The sequence below is a fragment of the Eupeodes corollae genome, chromosome 1 (genome assembly GCF_945859685.1).
Source record: "Eupeodes corollae chromosome 1, idEupCoro1.1, whole genome shotgun sequence".
NCBI classification, from domain to species: domain Eukaryota; kingdom Metazoa; phylum Arthropoda; class Insecta; order Diptera; family Syrphidae; genus Eupeodes; species Eupeodes corollae.
The window spans coordinates 156,786,704-156,809,292 of NC_079147.1; the positions used below are offsets into that span (position 1 = coordinate 156,786,704).

The 22,589-nt window shown below is 34.4% G+C and overlaps 3 protein-coding genes across 5 annotated transcripts in view; 2 read left to right on the forward strand and 1 right to left on the reverse strand.

The window, feature by feature from the left end:
• The first annotated feature begins 11,843 nt into the window (after window positions 1-11,843).
• LOC129939375 (RNA transcription, translation and transport factor protein) lies at window positions 11,844-12,984 on the forward strand. The gene is made up of 3 exons (XM_056047366.1): window positions 11,844-12,060; window positions 12,137-12,463; window positions 12,527-12,984. Exons 1-3 carry the CDS (start codon window positions 12,000-12,002, stop codon window positions 12,877-12,879), a joined length of 741 nt encoding a protein of 246 aa, XP_055903341.1. The 5' UTR covers window positions 11,844-11,999; the 3' UTR covers window positions 12,880-12,984.
• A 4,933-nt stretch (window positions 12,985-17,917) lies between these two features.
• LOC129938874 (RAB6A-GEF complex partner protein 2) lies at window positions 17,918-19,559 on the reverse strand. Its single transcript, XM_056046689.1, has 4 exons — window positions 19,353-19,559; window positions 19,088-19,299; window positions 18,765-19,030; window positions 17,918-18,698 (listed from the first exon to the last, which is right to left on the reverse strand). The coding sequence occupies exons 1-4, from the start codon at window positions 19,472-19,474 to the stop codon at window positions 18,072-18,074; spliced, it is 1,227 nt and encodes a 408-aa protein (XP_055902664.1). The 5' UTR covers window positions 19,475-19,559; the 3' UTR covers window positions 17,918-18,071.
• A 2,389-nt stretch (window positions 19,560-21,948) lies between these two features.
• The window catches only part of LOC129948798 (ribosome-binding protein 1), a 36,195-nt gene continuing 35,554 nt past the window's right edge, over window positions 21,949-22,589 (forward strand). For all 3 annotated transcript variants that reach the window (XR_008781962.1, XM_056059843.1, XM_056059855.1), the window contains exon 1: window positions 21,949-22,105. The gene's annotated coding sequence lies outside the window, so the exon portion shown is untranslated. The remainder of the gene's footprint in view (window positions 22,106-22,589) is intronic.

A 22,589-nucleotide genomic window follows, 5' to 3' on the forward strand; every position in this document is an offset into this window, starting at 1 on the left:
CCTTCCTTCTTTAGTGTTGATCCGCACTCGTGCTCGTTTTATACCTTTTTTTGTTAATTGTAATAAAAATCACCCGGAGGCACTTGCGCACGGAAAAAAATCGAAACAAAATTGCTATCTGACGTCTGTCATTGCTGGTTGACAAGTAAGCGAGTGTTCAAATCCAAACTATGTCTAATGCTAGCTGGTAGAAGCCGTTGAATCCAACAGCTGACGGTAATTAATTTACATAAAAAAGAAGTTGTAACTCAAATTTACTTTTGTAACGTGTTTACTTTTTACTAAAGTTTTATAATATAGAGAGCTAGAAGATAAAAGTTTCAGGAATAAAATGCTGACAGTATCCCATTTGTGAGTTACATTCTTACCCTCAAAGCTTCTTCTGTGATATTATTGACTTGTTTGTCTTTTGTGATATTAATATTTTTTTATTTTAAGCATATGGCATGCAATAGGCCTACTGGGGAACATTTAAGAAAAAAATCGGCTAACCCGCCTTCTTGTTACCTCAAAAGCAAACAAAATTTTCTTGAAGGTGGTGGGAAAAGCATGAAAACCTCACGTAATTAAATGTTGTTTAAAATAAATAAAACATGTATTAATAAAATATAATGTTATTTTATTGATAACACGTCGATATCTCTTTTAAATTTCAAAATTTAAATATTTAAAGTACCCACTTTTTATTTTAATTATGCATTTGTCTATAAAGAGGATTTATATTCTTATAATATATGAAACTAAATTAAATTTATAATGTGAACCCGTTAAAACTGCTTATTTTTGATTCCAGATTACGAGTATCTCTGACTTCGATACTTTGTTCGTTCTTCTGGAATTTTGGCTTGACGCTTGTGTCTCAATGTAGTGTATTTATAAGATGCCTTTTGGTAATGTAATTAATTAATGATGAATGAAGTGCTTACAATTGACTATCATAAATTATTACATACTTGTGATTATTTGGTTATCTCAGGGAAACATTCTTAATATCGTTCGTTTAATATGCAATTACATATTTAATATCCCTTTTTTCCCATGCTGATCCATTAAAGGCGAATCAATCATTAAGCCTGGAAAATAATATACATATAATAAACGTATGTGCATATATGTATACAACTTACTCTTAATTGTTTTAATAGATTCAATAACTTTCTCCACAGCTTCTTTTTCAGTTGACCGCATGAGAAACGTTTAGCTTTTGAAAACTTATTCATTCCAATTATTAAGTATTTTTCTAGAAATAAAAACAGGGACTTTAAAAACCACAACCTTCTTGGCTAGCAATAAAAACAAATGTCACAATCTCTCAACTGAAGTTTTGTCTTTCTGCTCTCAGCGGTGAAAACCGATAGAAATTCAACACGTTATAAAAAATGTAAATAATAAATAATGTGGGGAGTAGGGACGGAGACGAGAAAAATTGAGCATCGATTAGTTTCTTCTCTCTAGCATTCGCTTTGTAGAATAATTGAAAGATGATGAAAGTCCTGAGTTCTTCCAAAAAGTCCTTCATAAAAGCATCAAATCATTTCCTCAACTAGTATTCATGTGTCACTCCTGTTTGTCAGGTGTTTCTTTATAACATTTTCATAGAGGTCGTGCCGTTTCCGGTGATTTTTTAAACCCAGGCACCATAAAATCCAACAAAAATGATAAAGGACTTACTGTGGTGTTTTTTCGCGTGATTGACATTTCTTATTAACTTATTTTGGTAGCATACATTTGATTTTATAGGATCTTTTTTTATAAGTGGATCTCATTTCCTTTTTTAAAAATATTAATTTAATTCAATTTGGATGGTTTAATTATTTAGGATAGGGTTATATTTAATATGAATGCATTCAAGTCATAACCCGAGATGCTGCCACTCATGGAGTGTGATATACAGCCCTTTTCTGCTATTCACGTGGATCGTATATTCGATTCACCCATTCGATTCCCTTTCACACTGCCTTTGCATTCAGCTATCCATCGGTTGAACTACATTATCCCAAACCAATTTGACATTCAAATAAACAGCTGTTCATGTAAAAATGTTGGGAATGTTGGATAAATTGTTTTGACTCATACAAAAATTAAATTTAATCAATCCACCTAAACAGAATTATTTGTGTAATTTTTGGAAATGAGCAGTATTGCACTTTTTATTGAAATTGTAAGCAGAGGTATAATGAATCCTCAAAAATAGAGCTTCGGAGAAATATTAGAAAGTGTCTTCCTTCCCCTAAAAATGTTAATATTCTTTTATTTATAAAACAAATATTCTAAATTTAGCAATAAATTAGTTTTCACTTACATTTTGCTTACAAAAATTCAAACCAGACATGAAATGAAAATTCCGCTGCATTTTATATGCGGATCTGAATTGTATAGAATGAATGCATTCACGTGAATAGTAGAATACCGCGCAGTATTACCGACGTTACCGACATACACAGATTCACTTCGAATGAATAGCAGAATAATGATTGGTGAAAATTCAAGTAAAATTCCCCCCGATGAATAGCAGAATAGGCCTGATAAATGAGATAGCACAGATGGGTATTGCCGCTTGCTAGGTATTGACAAATCCTCTAAGAGTAATTCCTGCCATGAAAAGTGCTTTCTCAAATAAGACGTTCGACTTAAAACTCTAGGTCCCTTCTATCCCTGACAACATTACTCGCACAAAGGAATGGTTTAGAGTTGTAAGTCACTAGGCTCTAGTTCTCAACGGACCGTTGCGCCACCTAATTTATTTTATTTTTAAGTGTATGAATTGTCCAGAATATAACGATTGGTGTCAAATTATTAGGACGAAATTCACCCAATGCGACCAATCACAAATAAGCTAAGCCTGTTACGAGCTCTCGACTGAACCGCAGAACCCATTTTCGGTTTATTAGAGAAGAAAATACAAATTTACTGCAGCATTATCAAATAATTGTTAAAAAGTTTCAAGTAAAGCTTCTGATAAATTTGAATTTGACGCTATTCTAAGGATACTTCGCATATCAGAGAAAAAAAAAACTAAACGAGAGAACCAACTTCGACGGTTGCTTTCTTTTTGCCTACAAGCTGCGATTTGCACATAAACTTGCATATGTATTAACTCCATATAAAAAAAATGTGGGGAACGAATACTTATGCAAGAAGATGTGCATACTCCCCACATTGAAAAAATGGCGTCCACCTTTGAAAAATGGCGAATGTAGTCAGCTGTTCAAAGGTGTTCAAAGAAAATTCAAAATATTGTGGATGAACAATTTGTTGGTACTCTCATTGTGTTCGTTTGGGAATAATATAATTCGAATATGAAGTGAAATTAATTACTCTTGTTAGGTGCCAGAACAATGAAGGTTTAGAACCAATTCTAAATTACGCACAAAGACAAATGTTAGTTAGTTATTTGAAGCCAGTTTTAATCATTAAGTAAGTAAAATAAATTAGGTGGTCCAGTCCAATAAGGATTAGGACCTAGAAACATACAACTCTGAAAGCACTACAACTATTATTTTTTTTATTATTAGCTGCGTTTATGCGTTTAATTTTCTCTCATACCGTTGAAAAACTCAAAAAAACTCATATTTGTTTTAATTTTCAGAGTTCATCGACTTAATTTTGGCTGCGAGAGTTGCTGGAACATTGAAAACAAGAGTTAAAGAATGTAAACATGGATCATTAAAATAAAACAACGCAGGAACATTGAAAACATTTTTATATACTCATCTATTTTACATTTCTATTTTATTTGTGTGTACTCGTTGTTTATTTTCTTTAATTTACCGTTATTTCAAAAATGCTGAAAATAAGTGATTTAAGTAGAGACTAAATAAAAAAACCGTCAACTTGTTACTTCTGTTGCCAATTTTCATCGCATTAGATTTGTGAATAGGTATTCTTACTGCTTTCCACTGAGCTATTATGTTGCTTTTAAAGGCTTAACTACATAAACCGAAAAGGACTTTTGTACAAAAGTAAAAATATTTTTATTCTTGCTAGGTCAATGATTTTGTGAAATGAATATACAAATTTGTTCTTCAACCAAAATTTAAGTCCTATGCAGCATTTTTATAATTTTTCCAGTTCTAACTAAATTTTTATATCTTATCTTTGAGTTATATAGTTACGCTAACACTAATTTCCATAAAATAACGATTGATACCACAATTGCAGAAGATATGATATTTTGTATAAATATTTCCGGTAAACTATAGAACTTTATTATTTCCGCTATTTATAATTCAATATAAAATAATTCAATGCAGTATATTTTAGATAATAAAGTAGTTAAGTTATTAGTTAAAGTATAACTATTGAAATAAACATAGCATAAATTTCGCACCCTTTGAATGAAAGTGACCTAACTCAAAAAATGCAACTTGTGGGAAATGACCAAACAGTCTTCAACAAAGTGTAGTTGTGAGTAATTTTAATTGTATTTCTTACGTAATTGGGCAAATAATTAACTTTCATTAAAATATGTATGTGAGAAAATACAATCAAAATTACTCAAAATTACACTTTTTTGAAGGCTTTTTGTTCATTTCCCTCAAGTTGCAATTTTTGAGTTAGGTCACTTTCATTCTATGGGTGCGATTTATAAAAATTATGTATACTCGTTCATATATACAAATAAAGTCTAGTCTAAAAAACCTTAACCTTGTTACACTCTTTCTGAACACATCTTTTCTTGTTTTGGTTGTTAATGCCATCTATCTGTAACTCAGAGAAAGAGAAGGGAAAAACAAATTCACCACGATCTACCGTTATAAGGTTTACCGTAATTTATTGACAAACGAAAATTTGTTGCTAGAATTAATTTGTGAAAACCAGAGAGAGATAGAAATATCAAATGTCTCATTCTCTTTCTGCTCTCCGAGGTGAAAACTGTATACACCGATACGAATTCAAAACGCTATAAAAAATGAGAGTAAGCGGTTTCGAAGGAACGGAGAGGGAGACGAGGAAATTTGGCTCTCTCGATTAGTTTTTTCTCTCTGCTTGATAGTCCGGTATTCGGGGTTCACTTTGTTGAGTTCCCTCTGATGGATCCTTTGAATACGATTTCGCAGCCTTTGTCGGTATTGTAGGTGTCTGAAATGGCAAAAACTAAATTTGAACTTTAAAGAAAGAAATCAAGAGTTGATGGTGTTCTAGAGAATATTGGCTTTGGCTTCAACACTACCACCAAATAATGTTCATTAACATGATCGTCCAACCAGTCTACTATACACCAATGAGTCCGTAAGTAGTACGCCTTAGAACATTGTTGAGGATTATACGTCAGAATGCGGAGCTTCTTCAATTGCAAATCTGGAAGATGAAAGTGGCCAAAAAAACGGACTTTTCTGCTTCACTCACACTTGATTTTGGCTTTCTCTATGATGTTGAGCAGAATGCCGACGAAAATTATTTGAACTTCGTTGTTAAGTTTCATCGATTAAGTTGGTTTCGTTTTGTTTGCAATGGTCTTCAATGGGGTAATAGTGGCTTGTTTGAATGGAGTCGCTGCTTGACCCTTCGCCACATTAGCGTAGCTAACGTTTGGACGAGTCATTATGCATGCAAATAGCCGGTGCACCTTCTTTTCCGCCTCAAGTTTGTTTAGCCGTTCGTTTTGCTATAAGAGCTGAACAGCCCGCAATTAAGGGTAATGTGTCCAAACCGCTTGCATTTCCGGCATTGAACTATGTCATTGGATTGAAGTCGTTCCCAGTGTACTGTCTGGTTCATCACTAAAGTTTTTGAGTAGACCTCGGTGATGTTGCAGTCCTTACTCAGCTCAACTACAAAGTTATTGTAGGTTTTACATTGCAGTTTCCTTGATTTGTATTGTGAAACTTTGATAACCGGGAGACCTTCGATCCTCAGTTCGTCCTCAACTTCAATGGCTTCGAAGGAGCTGTGAATGCTAGCTGGTTTTAGTTGTTGGTTGAGGTAGAATTGGTGTTGATGTAGGGCTTGGTGGCTGGTTGGCTTTCGGTTGGACATCCTCAATTTCTGCAGCGACTTTTTTTTGCTTCTCTTGTCTTCTTTGTCTTTCTAAGCCGCTTTTGTCCAGGCTAAGGTGATTCCGTTTCATAGCTTACATATATATCCAGATTTGGTTCGGTGGAATTGTTTTCCTTCAATACTTTTGCAAAAGTATCGCATATTTACGACCCAAATTCCGGTCCCAGGTCTGTAATGATTTTGTTGAGTAAATTTTCTAAAGCAGAAAATGCTCCCTCAGGTTTGAGTTTGTCGGTAGGTATCTCCTGGGATGGTGCGTCGGGATTTGAGTCCATAATTGTAGGAGTTCCAAACAATAAGGCAATAAAGATCCGTTTAAAGAGAATCCCTTTTTTCCTCAGATAGAAGGTAGTCCGTTGCTCATCCGCTAATCTCTAGGTGGTGGTAGGTTTAATCCGTAAACACGTCCATTGGCTATGACTGACTGTCTGAGAGTGAATGTGTCATGACCGATTGGAAATGCATATGACATGACAGGTCTTATAAGTGTTTTGTAAAAATAGAAGTTTAGTTTTGGTACTAAGGTTTCTATGTTTGAAGAAGGGCATAAACATGTTGGAGACTTTCCTAGATTTTTCAATATTTTAATGATTTTGGCGACTCGATATTTCAATTTGTTTTTAGGTGCTATAGTACAGTTATCAAGGTTAAGAAAAAGAAATTTACTTACCACTCCGGCTTGATTTTGGAATGTTGATTTTGATTTCCCAAGTTTTGTTAAAAATGTTGATTACATTTAAATGTTTTTCAAGAATCCTCAAAACAGAAAGAGGACTTTCGTGGCTTGAGTATTGGAGACCAGTGTAAATTAGGTTGTTTCCTGAGATTTGGTGGGGGAAGTCATGAAGAAATATGTTATAGAGGTGAGGCTCTAAGATGGAACATTGTGGAACTTAGCTATTGCATTCGCAGATATTACCTTTAGAACCTTGTTATTGAATATAAAATAATCTTTCTTAAAAGAAGCTGTTGAGTATATTCAGTACTTGTGGTAGTGAGTTAAGAGAGGAAAGTTATATAGGAAACCCATTCTCCAAACGCTGTCAAATGCTTCTTCGATTCCAGGAGAGCAGGCTGTAGCACATTTTCTTTCCCTGGGGTTGAGGACGATATCGTTTAGAAATTTCTACAGCGAATAGAGCGTTGAGTGTCCCTTCGGTCGGAAACCAAATTAAAAGTCTGGAATTGGCTCAGTTGGCTTTTGGGTTGGTAAGTTAAATTATCCAGTTAATCTTTCTAGAATTGTGCCCGTATTGCAATTAAATTGGTCTTAAAAGTGTTTGTCTTGCTTACGTTTGACTTTTTTTGGAAAGGCAAAAATCTGGCCACTTTCCATGGCTTTGGAAAGTAAGCATTATTAATGCAATTATTAATTATGATGTTTAAAAATTTGATGCCTGATTCGGAAATATTGTCAGGCCAGTGGACTTCTTGGGCTTTAAGTGTTTCTTGATGTTTTTTGACATTTTAAAAGTTGGTTAAGATGTGGTTGGGTTAAGTGAGGAATTATCTAAATCAAAGAGAAAGATATGTTGAGGAATAGTTTTTGAGATGGAGCTAGCAGCATTTATCGCCTCATGAGTGATGGAGGGGTTGTAGAAAGGGACTTTCTCTTCGTAAACACTTTTGAAGTGTTCTTTAAAAGCTGATGATAACACGTTCTATTCGTTACAAAATGTTTGGTCATTTAGAGAAAAATTAAATCGTCAGTTGTGAGAACTGAATAAGTCCACTTAGCAAAAGTGTTGGGAAAACGCAAAAAACTGCATAGCGTCTATATTTTACTTTTTTTAGATGCAAGACCTATAGATAAAATGAAGATCACGTGGAATTGAGTGGAATGAGATAAACATTTTGTTCGAAGCCGGTTCTGGTAGCCAGGTATAATGGTTTGAAAACGTGGGACTTATTCTGTTCTTAAAACTTACGGACGGTACTTTACTCAAATTTTAATGAAATAAATACATAATTTATTTAAAAAAAAAGCTTTAAATGATAGCAAAATATTTAAGTAATAGTAGAGGTTATGTAATTAAAAAAAGTGGTATACATAAGCACATTCACATACAAAAATATAGTAAAAAAAAAGTTTAGTAAAAAAAGGTTTTATCCTTCTTCTGCTTCATCACCTCCAGAAGCTGTGTTGGCCATATTAATATAATAAGGTAGAACTCCTTCTTGTCGTCTTCTATATACGATATGATTTTTCGGACATCCTCCATCTTTGTATTGTTTATGGGAATTTTATTTTTACAAGCCATTGTCGTTGGTAAGGCAGGAGTGGCGAAGCGTTTTTGGAGCAAAAACTGGTGTTTTTAAGACCGTCGATCTATTCCGAAGCTTCCAAGCGCCCTATAGATGTTGAGCTGTAGGTCAGATGTTTGTATTTAAAAATCATAAACATGGAATTCTTGTTTAATGATTTAATGGTTTTCTTGCAAAAATTTAGCCAGGTGTTTTTGAAATCCAGTATGTATGAAATGTGATCGGAAGTACTTTTCCCGTACAGGAAAGTACTGATGAATAACCTTAAAACGGCCCAATGAAACTAACAGTAGGAAGAAGTTTACTAGTGTGTTGTTCCTGTTTTCTCTCCACACGCGTCACTAAATACATGTAGTTCTTTGATCAAGTTCAAGGATCAAGATTTTAAATACTTTTTCACAGCAGACTGCAAACGTCATCAAGTCCTCGCTTTGCTATGCCTTCATGGTACGTATAAAAGTCCGCACTGTTCGTCTTCATATCATGGACGCAAAATACATAGAACCGCTTTTCAACACAGTAAATGCTTGCGCACCGCTTTAACAAAGTAAGCTTTTGCACCACTTTCATAACAGTAAACGAGGTTTACAGGTATGAGTGTATAACAAAGTTTTTGCTTGAACCTACTGTATTGTTTTGAAATGTATCATTTGGTTTAGTTAATTCTTGGTGCGAGGGTACGTTATTAAAAAAATGAGTGAAAGTGAATCAGATTTTTCCATATCGGGCTCCGAACCGAAAATGGATCTCATGATCGAGTAGTGCTAATGCTTTACCTGTCCAAAAAGGTAATACATTCATTCGAATGTTTGAGTGTTCAGTGTAATATTATTGGTTTGTATGGCTTTAGGAAAAAAGCGTGTGCACAATCAGAACGCGTGGAAAAGAAACGGAGCTAAAGGGAAGAGAGCAGAAGGCAAGAAGTACACAAATCGTTTGGGAAATACCGTAGCAGCGAAAACAATGGGCCAGGCGGCCAGCCATGCAGTTGAATGAAAAAATGCTTTGACGCTGGACGCCAGAATTTGTATCCAAAAGATTTTCATGAATTTAATAAGCTGGGAAATAAAGAAAAACAAGACGCATATTTGTGTAGATTGATAATTCAAAATGCAGTTAAGAGGCGTCGATCTACGAGTGGAAATGAGGTGAAATTCCAAAATAAATATTTTATACGAGGCATTAAACATGAAATAGATGTATGTAAAAAAGCATTTTGTTCAGTTCATAGTGTCCATAAAAGTCGAATCGAAAGACTCTCAACCTTTTTGGTTAAAAAATCGTCACACCAACAGATTGAACAAGATTCCAAAAGATGTTGTCCAAAATATTGACAGCCACATTAAAAGTTTCCCAAAACGATCTTCTCACTACAGTCAAAATAAGGAATCGAAGTACTTACCTTCTGACTTAAATGTAAGGAAAATGTATAATCTCTATTTAGAAAAGTTTGAGCCAAGCGTTTTTGCATTGATGACTGAACAAAATGGTAATTCAAAGCCAAAAGTTACTTACGATTTTTGTAGGGAATACTTTGTAAAAACTTTCAAGCTTTCTTTTGGATCATCTAGATCAGACACTTGTCAGACGTCTGATAGTCATGAAAAGAAAATAGCTGCAACTGATTCCGAGGAAGAAAAACGTGCACTCAGGGTTACAAAAGATCTTCACAAAAGAAGGCTAAAGCGTTTTATGATAATCTACGGGAAAGAAGCTCCGAGTGCCTACAAGACTTGGGTGCATTTCTTTTGATTATCAACAAAATTTGCCACTTCCACTAATACCATCCGGTGATTTCTTTAATAAAAGGCAGTTATGTGTCTTTAATTTTTGTATTTTTCTATGCAGTACCAAGAAAAGCTACATGTACATGTATGATGAGACCATCGGGAAAAAGGGTCCAAATCAAGTCATAAGCTTTTTGCATCATTTCATTGAACACATTTTATGTGAAACTGCTCAAAATAAAAACAACACTCTCGTCCAATATTTATATGCTCTTGTAAAACACAAAAATATAAGCCTTGTTGAACATCACTTACCAGAACCGGGACACTGTTTTTTGTTCTGTGATCGCTCTTTTGGCGTTATAGAAAAACAAAAACGACGAGTAGAACGTCTTTATCTACCAAAGGACTGGCAGAATTTAGTGGAAAAGTGTTCCAAAAAGTTTGATGTGATATCAGTGAGCAAAAAGGACATATTTGATTTTAAAACGAGCCTGGCTCCGTTTTACAAGAAAACTGTGACCAATAAAGATCGTATTAAGTGGACTATATCGAAATATCGAAAATTTTGGAAAATATGGCAAGCGTTTCAGCTTCCATTAGTCACCATGGGCCATTTACGACATACGACATAGAAATAAAAACAAACTTGCATGGTGACCCCTTTAAGCCAAAACTATTATATACAAATAATCTTTTCCTAAACCCCAAGAAATATGAGGATGTCATAAACTTGGCGCAAAAGTATGTTCCTCCACGGATATGACTTTTTACAATAACTTGATGTCGCAGCAGTCAGTTCAAGAAGCTGAAAACTAACTACAGACTACGAAGATGACAACGAGGTTCCCTTTTAATTCATACTAAAATCGGTGTAAAAACAGGACAAGTCCAAAAAGAAATTTATTTATTTATTTATTTACTTAAATGTACAATTTAATGAATTAAATAAATTCATTTTGATGATTTAATTTTAAAATTAACTAATATTTTGCATTAAGTTCGATTCAGGTATCGGTGTGTTCAGGATACTTGGTGCAGAAAAGTTAATTTTAAGGGGAAGGGTCGTATGTGATCATTTATAGGAACAAGCACACTGTTAGGTAAACTGTTTGAACGTACATCACGTTTCCTACGCTGATCTACGGGTGTTCTGTCCGCCGCCGCAAGTGATGAGAGCCGATAAATTGCACTTCTAGATACGCAAAACAAAATGGAGAACGCTTGTACAATATTTGACACCATTATGTTGTAACCAAAGGAATATTGTCGTGTTGCTGGGTTTTCGGTGCCTGAACAAGGCCGTCTTCGAGCCAGTGGCATGCATTCTATAAGTCTTATTAGATATGTGTCCTCCTCATTTCTTTTTGTTGTTTTGTACTTAGGGTTTTATTCAAGAATGTTCTATTGCAAGAATTGTGAAAGATATTCTTAAGCCGCCTCTGCTATTGGTGTCTGAATCTACATAAGTTTTCAATTTCTACTGCAAGGTTATTGTACGACAGAACGTTGAGCTAATGGAGTTTTTTCTAAAGTGGTTGGGATTGCATTGTTGAAGGTGGGAATAAGCTTTTCAATAACTTCATTTGAGAGGTAGGATGATTGTGAAGGAAAAAATTGAAAAAGGCGAAGATATAAATCATGTCTAAAGAATTGCCAAATGATTTTTCCCACTGCGGTAATAAAGTCGTCCCGATTTGATAATTGTTTTTGGCTCTACTCAAAATAAATTAAATACTCAGAACTCAAACAGACCTAATTATGCTGACCTGGGAACGCTCTAATATTTTCATGTCGGCTAGGTAGGGCTCTCTAAGCATCTACTACATTTAAAAACAACCCTTCGTCTTTTTTGACAGTGGCTGCGGCAGCATCTTGAAACTTCTTTTCTCTAATTTTATTTGATTTACTTTGCGAATTGAATTATTCCATTTTTCCGGCGAACTTAAATTATAAAATAAATATTACACTTTTCCATTAAAATTAGTTAAGCCATAAAAATACAAAATGCTGAAAATGAAATTAGAAGCTTTGGAACATCCAAATCCAGATTCTGTTGATGTTAAAAGTAAAATCAAACACAATTTTGTTTTAATATTGCCGAAATATATCAATAAAAACAAAAAAAAAACTTAACATTACAGATCGAAAAGTATTTGCGAGCACAGTTCTATGGTTGGAGGACCAAAAAATCCGACAATATAAAATAGAAGATCGCGTTGGTTTGCGTAAAGTGGACAACATACCGGAATGGGAAAAAGCATATCAGCGATACAAGACTGATGTTGGCATTCCCAAATTTGACTCGCCAATGGAAGAGCTATCGTGGCTTCTTAGTTATGCCGTTCGACTTGAATTCTTGGATGCCCCAGAAAATTACCAGGACATCAACTCAAAGAATATACAAGAACGTGATAGCAAATCAGTTGCGCCGAGTATAAAAGCCGAAAATTCATTGGATAACATCGATTGTAAGCAATTCATGACATCTCATCAAAGGAAATATATTAATTGTTTTTCATTCTTATTTATAGTTCAACATAAAGATTTTGTGATTGGAGTTCGTGCAATGGCTAAAAAACTTCAAATAGCCCATCATCCCGATCATTTGGTTCAGCTAGAAGCTATTGTCCGAGTTGTACATGATCGACTTGCTCCGGAAGCAAGAAAAAAACAGCCAATTACAGGAAAACCATTTCCATTCTCTCAAGGTAATGACAAAGTCGCGGACGATCCTGCATTAGATTATCCTGTTCGTGTTCTTCGATTGCTTCAAATACAAAGCTTACGTCAGCTACAAACATTAATTAATGAGACTATTGTGTGCGTTCAAGATTTGACTGCTAATCCCAAGACCGATACAAAATTGGGCAAAGTTGGATTTTAAGAATAAGCTATTTGTAATTATACAATAAACTTCTGTTTTAAGTACTGAAATATAAGAATAGTTTGTGCATGAATTATGTCAATAAACTGAAAAAACCTCACAATATATATTTCTTTTATTTTAAACCATTGTCCTATGCTTCCATGGTTCATGTAACTTGCGAAACCATTAAACGACAGCTTATTCTTTGACGTATTTCTTATTAAACTGTCAATTTTGTTTCTTTAAACAATATTTTTGGGAAGCGGAGGATCGTCACAGACTATTGTCATGTTTTGCATGTGGAACGAATTTTTGTTTAGTTTTCTTTTATGGACAAATAATTAAAAAGAATGACTTATATAAGGTACATTAACTTCAGAAATGCCTCGAGAACATTGAAATGTTATTAACTTCCCATAAGAAGTTCGGTCCGATTTGTCGAATGAAAATGTTGACAAAGGTCCCTAGATTCGAAATAAAAGATTTTTAGGGAGATGTCCGTGCGTCCGTACTTCTATAAGTTCTCGTCGTCCATAGCTCAAAAACCAATGGAGATATTGACTTCAAATAAATGTTGGAATACAGATAATTATGCAAAAAGGACTCTCGAACAAATTGAGTTAGTGGTTTTTTTTACCAAAGCAATTACAAAAAAATGGAACCAATGACGCTAGCGACTTGAGTTAAATTGTATAATATATATTGTAACGTGATACCAAACTAGTATATTTTTGGAAAAAAAACGTTTTTTTTTTTGTAAATCAAAAAAAAAATATTTGTCCTCTCGAATATTTTACGAACAAAAATATTTGAACATCTGCTTAAATTGTGAGAAAAATCGAATTGACAAATAAAAAACCTAAAAAAACACTATAAATTGGTAAAAATTTACTTTCAACTCAAATATCTTTTCAAAATTTTGAAACATTGGCTTTAAAATTTATCTCACAAAAAATATTGTTTTCGACACTCAAATTTTTGATAACGGGGCTTTTACAGTAAAATATGGCATAGAATGCAATCAATAAGAGTGTAACAAATGTCATTTATTAGTTTGGATCGATTAAGGCCCAGCTTCGGTTTGTTTTTCGATATGTCCCGAAATAAGTACGATTCCAACTTTAAAATCAAAATAATTAATGAGTATAATCGTTAGGCATCAAAAATTTTACTTTCCAAGAAATATAACATTAATAAGTCAATTATTTCACGGTTAATTACAAAATTTGAAACTGCGGGAAGCGTCGAAAATCAAAATTTTGGAGGTCGACCGCGTACAACAACAAGAAGAACCGATAGAGAAATTTGTAACATAATAAAAAAAAAAACGTTTATCAACTCAAAGGAAGTAGTACACTCATTAAATCTTAATATTGATGCAAGCACCGTGCGAAAACGTGGTCTAGAAAATGACCTTCGAAGTCACAGGCCATGCAAAAAACATTTGCTTAAAAAAAAAAAAAATTGAAAAAAGGTTGTGTTTCAGTTTTATGACATTAACTCAATTTAAGTATTAACTTTTACCTTATTTAAAATAATTAAATAAGATTCTGCAAAAAAGTTTCACCAATGGTCCGTTGAGAAATGGAAAACGGTACTTTTCAGCGATGAATCAAAGTTTAATTTGATACAGTCAGATGGAATATGTCACGTGCGAAGAGGTAAGGGTCAACGGCTCAATCCAAGATACTGCAATGTCACAGTAAAACATGGTGGTGGCAGTGTGATGATTTGGACCTGATTCTCAGGATATGGACAAGGTCCTTTCCATCAAATTAAAGAAATAATGGACAAATTCGAATATAAACGTAACCTGGAAACGCAGATGTTACCATATTCCGATTGGAATATGTCGCTTCGATGGGTGTTTCAACACGACAACGACCCGAAACACACATCGAAGCTGGTTAAAAAGTGGATTGAAGACAATGGGATTCAAGTTCTTGATTGGACGGCACAATCACCAAACTTGAATCCCATTGAAAATCTTTTTGGGTTTCTCAAAAATCGAGTCGCTGGGCAACGCTTCCAATCCAAGGCGGTGCTCTTTAAATCTTTACAAGAACAATAGAAAAACATACCACGAGATGTCATCTCTAATTTAATAGCTTCCATGCCGAGAAGATGTGCTGAAGTCCTAAGAGATAAGGGAAACTATACAAAGTATTGAAAAGTTGCTTATGTTTTGCACATACGAAATCGTTAAATTTTTATTTTTAGAAAATGTTTATATAGTGGAGAATAGTAGGTTCTTTAACTAAATTGTTTACCTTTTTAGTTTAAGACATTAATTTAATAAAATTATTCTCTAGTAACTTCATAACATTTTTATCTACGCAACAACCTGTCAACCTAAAGAGATACTATCGTACTTATTCATGTAACTTTTTAAACTCTGGACCTACCTATCTGCTTCCAAAAGGATAAATATAGAAAAATATGTCTCAAATAGGTCCAATACCTATATATTCTCATTTTTTTAAATTTTAACACAGTTGTTTCGCACTGCAAAATATTAAAGAAAAAAAGTCTGAGGCAACTATTAGAATGTGAACGTAAACGGTCAACGCGTTGACTCTTTGACGTAAAAAAGACGTCATTTGTAGATCTACAAATGACCCGTTGACTAAATATTATTTTGTCTAATCGTGTGATAGTCAACGTCCTAAGCATTGATGCTGTGAAATTTGACGGTGCGTTGACACAGAACATTGAGATGTTTTTATGACTTCAGAGATTCAACGCATTGACCCTTTAAGTTGAATTTTTAATTCTAGCTCAAGTCAGGGCTTAACTCCAATCACGAAACCATTTAAGTCCTTAATACACACTAACCTACCCTCCTTAATACTTACTTTTCTACAAACCTACCCACACATACCCACATTACAATAAAAAATACAAACTTAAAAAAATACCTGCATCGAATGTATTTGCTATGAAAAAATTCAAAATATGGCAACGAAGCATTGTATCAAAACTTAAATTTGAAAACGTTGCTTTTAAATTTTCAGATTTCACAAAAATAGAAAATCTAAAATCAAATGAATACAATTTTCTGCTAACAAATCTTAAACACATACAATCAGTGGAATCTCAGCATAGTATGCCTGATACATAAGAAAGGAGATCCTCTAAGTTGCGCCAACTACAGAGGCATCAGTCTCTTAAACATTGCGTATAAGATCCTCTCTGCCGTATTATGTGAACGTCTGAAGCCATTCGTCAACAACCTGATTGGTCCTTATCAGTGTGGCTTCAGACCAGGAAAGTCCACTATCGACCAAATATTCACACTACGGCAGATCTTGGAAAAAAAATCAAGAACTTCAAATCGATACCCACCATCTCTTTATCGATTTTAAAGCCGCGTATGACAGCATCTATAGGGAAGAGCTCTACCGAGCAATGTCTAGTTTTGGCATCCCTGTCAAACTTATCCGTTTGTGCAGAATGACGATGGAGAATGCACGCTGCTCTATAAAGGTCGGAAAAGATCTCACCGATGCATTTGATGTCAAAAAAGGTTTAAGAAAGGCCAAGACCAAGTATATGCTGTCATCAAAAAAGGGCACTGAACAACGACGTCTTGGACAAAATGTCACTATGGGCAGCTATAAATTTGAGGTAGTTAAGGACTTTGTCTATCTAGGCACCGCTATTAACACAGACAACGACACCATCGCTGAAATCAAACGAAGAATAACTCTAGCAAATCGCTGCTTCTTTGGACTTAGAAGGCAATTCAGAAGTAAAGTCCTCTACCGAGCATCTAAAATCACCATCTATAAGACACTCATCATCCCTGTTCTCATTTATGGCGCTGAGCCCTGGACCCTGTCAAAGAAAGATGAAAGCGTCTTAGGATGCTTCGAGAGAAAAAATCTTCGGGTGATTTATTGGTCCCGGACGCATAGATGGAGAATGGAGGAGAAGATATAACGACGAACTGTACGGGCTGTACAGCGACACTAACCTAGGTAGCAGAATTAAAGTCCAACGGCTTAGATGGCTAGGTCATGTAGAGCGGATGGACATCAACGCTCCAGCCCGGAAGGTCTTTGAATCCAATCCCGAGGGACGGCGCAGTATAGGAAGACAGCGACTCAGGTGGCGCACCCAGGTGGGAGAGGACCTCAACCAACTTGGCGTGCGAAACTGGAGACAGCTAGCTAGGGACCGAGCTGGCTCGAGACGCATGTTGGTTGAGGCCCAGATCCGCCCCGGACTGTAGCGCCTGTAGGGAGGTGAGAGTAGGAGTTGATAGACAGAGGTGGGTTTTGAGAAAAACCTGTGGACGCTTGTGTCCTCTTGAATGCACATGTCTACCATTTGAACATCATGTTTCTGCGATTCCCTGAAATAAATTCAAAAGTTAACTCTGGAGTAGCGGTACAAATTGTCTTTAGTTACTCGTGAAACCATATTTGCCTAAAAATAGAAATAAAGAATGAATTAATACAAAGTTTTTGCATACTATCCTGGCTTAAGCCAAGATTACCCAACTTAAGGCCAAGATTGAGGTCTATAATCCCCATGAAAGATTTGGTTAAAGAAACAAGTTTTTTTATTGAATATAATTAATTCCGGTTTCACTCTTGGCATCTTTAGGAAGATTATTAAAATAGATAATACCGTAATATAAAATAGTGCGTTGCGTAATGCTGAGTCGGTATCGTTCGTGTATGTGATTGGTATTATTTTCAAATAGAACCACTGAACTTTAGATACTTCCAATATCCCATCCGACAAAAACCGGGAAGTATACCACAAATTAAATCAGTATCTTTTTCACATTCATACACGATACCCCACTCCCTTAAGATGACAGTGAAAACTCTCTTTTGCATAATAAACAGTTAGTTTTAAATGCTTGTTGGCCAAAAGCTAGTCTAACCATCCAGATGACATGGACAACATGGTCATTAAGATATTGTCTTTGAGATGAGCCCTTGTGCAGAGTCAATGAATCATCATTGGACTCATTGATTAGACATTCTTTTAAAATTCAGTTCCTAGCTTTCGTACAGTTAAAAAACGTAAGCCAAAGAAAAACTAAGTTATACTTTCCCATTTCTTTAATCTTACAAATTTCGTTAGGACAGTCAAGTTTTTTGTTATTAAAAATTAATAACATTTCCGTCCAACATTACAATAATTTAGTAAACAATTCAAAATTATAACACTTAAAAATAATTTATAGTTGGATCTTATCTTATTAATAAATTGTACGCTGGACTTGGCGAATAAATCTGCAGAGGATTTGCTGAATATATAGTCACTGGCAAATTCCATATCATAGTTTCCACCGGAATTTCCTGTGGTGCTGTCAATTCTCCATTCTCCACGTTTGGCTTACCAATGTCCATCATCGTACTACTTACAAATTCAAAATGCAATCGCCATCTAACATCAACTAAATCAGTTCTAAAAGACGGAGCCGCATGCAATGGAATTGGAATGATAATTTGTGTTTGCAACATCGAGTAGCAAACTTGATGACTGGTTGCATAGGTTGTGAATTTTCCAGATACTTCGTCATTAATCGTCGACTTTAATCCTTCAACAGAAGCTATACTATTGCTATGGTCGGACAAAGAGTTTACAGAAGCTGTATCGCTTTCGTCTTTGGTTGGAATGGTTTTTCTTAAAAGAATCTCTTCAGATTGCAACTTCACAGAAAACTGTACACAACGCACTTCAAAGTTAGCAAAGTCCAGGCTGCCTACTATGTCTTCTCCAAGCTTGTAGGCAGTTTTGAAAAGGCAGAAGCGTCCCACATAGCCACGTTTGTTGGTGATTCGGAAGAACTTTGGTGATCTGCGAGCTGTGACATTCTATTAGGGAAATAAGATACTCAAATAAGGTTGTACAGTCAATAGAACAACAAATAAGAGGTAGACCTTCAAATGGTGCCAAGAAACTTCCAATTCGGTGATTTCTCTTTTTTCTAGAAATGGATTTGTTGGAGTAAGTTCTTCGTTGGTTTCTGTGCCGAGCTCCTCTGGTCTTGGAATAACTGGTATTGGCAACACTCGTATAGGAACGGTCAATGTTTGCACCTTTGACTTGACCCTCTGTGTGGCAATTGTAATTTTGTAAAAATATTTGATGTCGTGGCCACGGTAAGTTGGTGGTCCTTCTCGCGGGACGAAATCATTAAAAAAATCTAACATATTTTTTGAATAAAACTTTCCTTGGTTGATAAGAATGGGGTTTTACTCACAAATCTTAGTCTCAGCTGGTCGAAGTTTAAGATCACAAAATAAAATCTTCGGTTTTGTGGCGACAATTATCTCACCAGGAGTTTGTGTGACTGCATCTAGAGCAGTCTTTCCAATCATTTCAGTTAAATCAGAAACTGAATTTGCACAGAATGTAGTTTTGCGATAGCAGTGGATCTGTACTGAAGCCCATGCAAGGTTTTCGGAATGATCACTGGAAGGAACAATAATAAATTAATTTGTGATGAAAAACTTCTCAAGTTTTACTTGAATGTTTGGTTGGCATTTTCTTCATTACGATTGGTGAATTCAATAAGACATTCAACTTTTTCACCAGCTGCGTAAATGGCAGAATCTGCTCGAATTAGTTTTGCTGTTATTTCAATCATTTTATTTAGATTTTTATAATTTCAATAACAATTTCTTCATATAGGCTAGTGTTTTTTTTTAATTCTAGCCCACTGACGTTAGACAATTTTCAAACAGGGTGGCATAATCATATATTGGATTTGTTCCATTTGAGAGAATCGTTCAGTGAAGAAAAATTCTGTTCTACACAGTGTGGAGAGCATCGTCGTTAAACGAAGTTTAAAGGTCCGTTTGGCAAAGGTCTGCAACACAAAATTCTAGAATCAGAATCGACCAATGGTTGACAAATGACAATCAAAATAATCGAATTTGATCTATGTAAGTAATGGTCAAATTGATAGCTAAAAAGCTACCAGACACTTACACAAACGAATAGACAATTTGTTTAGTTACCTTTTTAGTACAAAAAAACATAATTGTTACCGACAAAGCTTACGAAATTTGAAAAACATAAGAAAAGTACGAATGTTATTAAAAAACAGCCAATTTGATAGTTTTATTTATATAATATTTTAATTTTTAATTTTAGAATTTAACCTTATTAATAAAGTGTGACAATCCTTATCTGAAATTTTTCAATCGAATTGAGTTCAATCATCTTACACAGACGGACAACTTGGTTATAGTCATTTTGTCTTGTTTTTACGTTCACCACCACTAGATGTCGCACCATTAAAACTTAACTATAGGATTTATAAACAAAAGTGGCAACTAAATTCCACCTAAATAAAAAACAACGTATACAAATTTATAGTTTCGTTTTATTTTTTATTGGTAGATGTTTTCCTAAATATTGATTAAAAACTTGATAACTAAAGTTAAATTCAATTTTAAGTTACTGGTAGAACTTTATTGCCAGAAATACTTAGTAACTTTGAATTTCATATCCTTATCCACCAAACAAATGTTGAGCCATTTTAACTTTGTCTTCAAGAAAATGACACGGTTCAGTTCGACAAGATCAATACAGATGTCAAAATAATGTTTTACTAAATGTATTTTGGTTGCCGTTAATTATTAAAGATTTAAACTCCTAGAGCTATAATATTTCGAAAATCCCCCATACCTATAATAGTTCTAGGTTTTTTTTTTACGACACCAAAAATTCTATAAACAATAATTTTTTAAAAAATATTTGTTTTTGTGTTTTATTCATGCTAGGCGTGCACATGCAACTCTTAGTTTGGAAACTGTTTGGTTTCTATACTGAGCACTATAGACTTATATGAGAGTCCGCGCACATGCAGAAACCATTCTGTCGCCTATTCCAGCAACTTTTTAGTTTGTGTTTTGACACAAACTAGACGATCACCTCGAACCAATTAATTAGTTTGTGTCACAAGAAATTATAGGTAACTGCGCGGACATTCAACTAAATCGTTGAATAATTTTCTGTAAGTGCAAGAGAGATAAAAATTTAGTCTAGGCGAATAAATATTTCCTGTGTATTGTTTTATTTCGTTGATTACTTTCGGAGTTGCTTATGTGCGTGATGTTTGGGCAACTAACGATCGAACTATTTAGTTTCGAAAAAGTTGCATGTGCGCACCTAGCCTTACAAAACACTAAAGAAAAAAAAGGAAAATATTAGGTTTTTATTTTGCATTACTTTTATTTGATTTAGCATATGTATAAAATGGTTATACTACTAGAAAACTAATTAGCAGATAAAATTCAGATTAGTACTTCACAATAGGTCTAACTAGAAGTTAATTTGTCAAGTAACTTATTTGTTTTAGGAAGTACCCATTACCAAAGATAACTGACAGTTGATGCCTTACAAGTCAACAAATATTTGAAAGACTGCAACAAAAACTGTGAAAGATGAACACAATGAGCAATGTTTCAGTTTTTCTTCAGTTCTTATAATTTCAGAACCCATACAACACTGGAAAATTTGAATAACTAAAAAGTAGTAACCGAACACATACAAAAATGAGAGAGATATGAAAAGCAATGTTTGCTAGTGGAAGGATTTAACTCGAAATTAATTTAAGTGGTGGGTAACTATCCTGAACTTAACATTCACGTCGTGAAACAGACCCTTAAGCGAGACAAAATTTTAAATATAATTCAAAGAAAAATCTTGAAACAAAGAAAATGTAGGGAAGAAATCTCAAAATAAACCATGTGTAATATAAAAAGTAAGATTATTAAAATGTATTACAAACAAAATTGCGATACTAAAATAAAGAGAACTGTTTGTGAAATTTTGTGTTTCGCTAAGGACCAAGTCAAACTATAAAATATATATAAATACAAAAACACAAGCTTTCCCATTTTGAGCAACTTTTAATCGTTAGTTGTCGCACAGTGACAGCCAAGCCTTAATTCAATTCACACACGACCTTAAAAGAAATAGCAGCAAGATGCACACGATAAAGTAAACGAACAGTCATACATTCAGATCTGAATTTACAGAATTTCTCAATTGAACACACCCATTAGTTCCTGTTCGTAGAAGCCACTGAACTGAAAAATCGCCGAGCTGTTTTTTTATTGCTGTGTGTGTGTTGGTCGGGTACGGTTTTTTAGTTGGACAATTTTGATTGAAGAAGTGTAATCTGGTTTTGCTTGCATGTCACTGTGATTATAATAAAAAGGAAAAATTCCAGTGAAATTATATTCTTCAATTTATTCTAAACGCATTTGTAAGTTATCAATAAATTAATAAAAAGAATCTTTATCAATTCATTCCCATTACTCATAAAATATAAATATATCGAATGCCACATAATTTCATCATAAAAGAAAAGAAACTTGGAAGAAGAAAAAAGTCTCCCAATCCCAATCGGCTAAAGTGAATATTTTTTTTTTAATTCAGCGGCACAGATCGCAATGGCGGTTAGTTGGTTTGCCAGCTAGCCAGCCAACCAACCAGCCACCGAGCCCTGTATGAAGAAACGTCAAAAACTTGCCACGAAAAAATCCTTGTCTTTTCTTTTTTTGATTTTCTTTTGTCTCCATCGTTATATCTAAATGATTTTGGATTTTATTAATTAGTTAAAAAGTTTCCTTTGTCTTGAAGAAAAGAATTTTGAAATCATAAAATGGGTTTAATGGTGTAAATACATTTTTATTTAGACTAAAAAAAGTAGAACGCCGGAGGAATAAATTTTCACCGAGCTAAAAGTT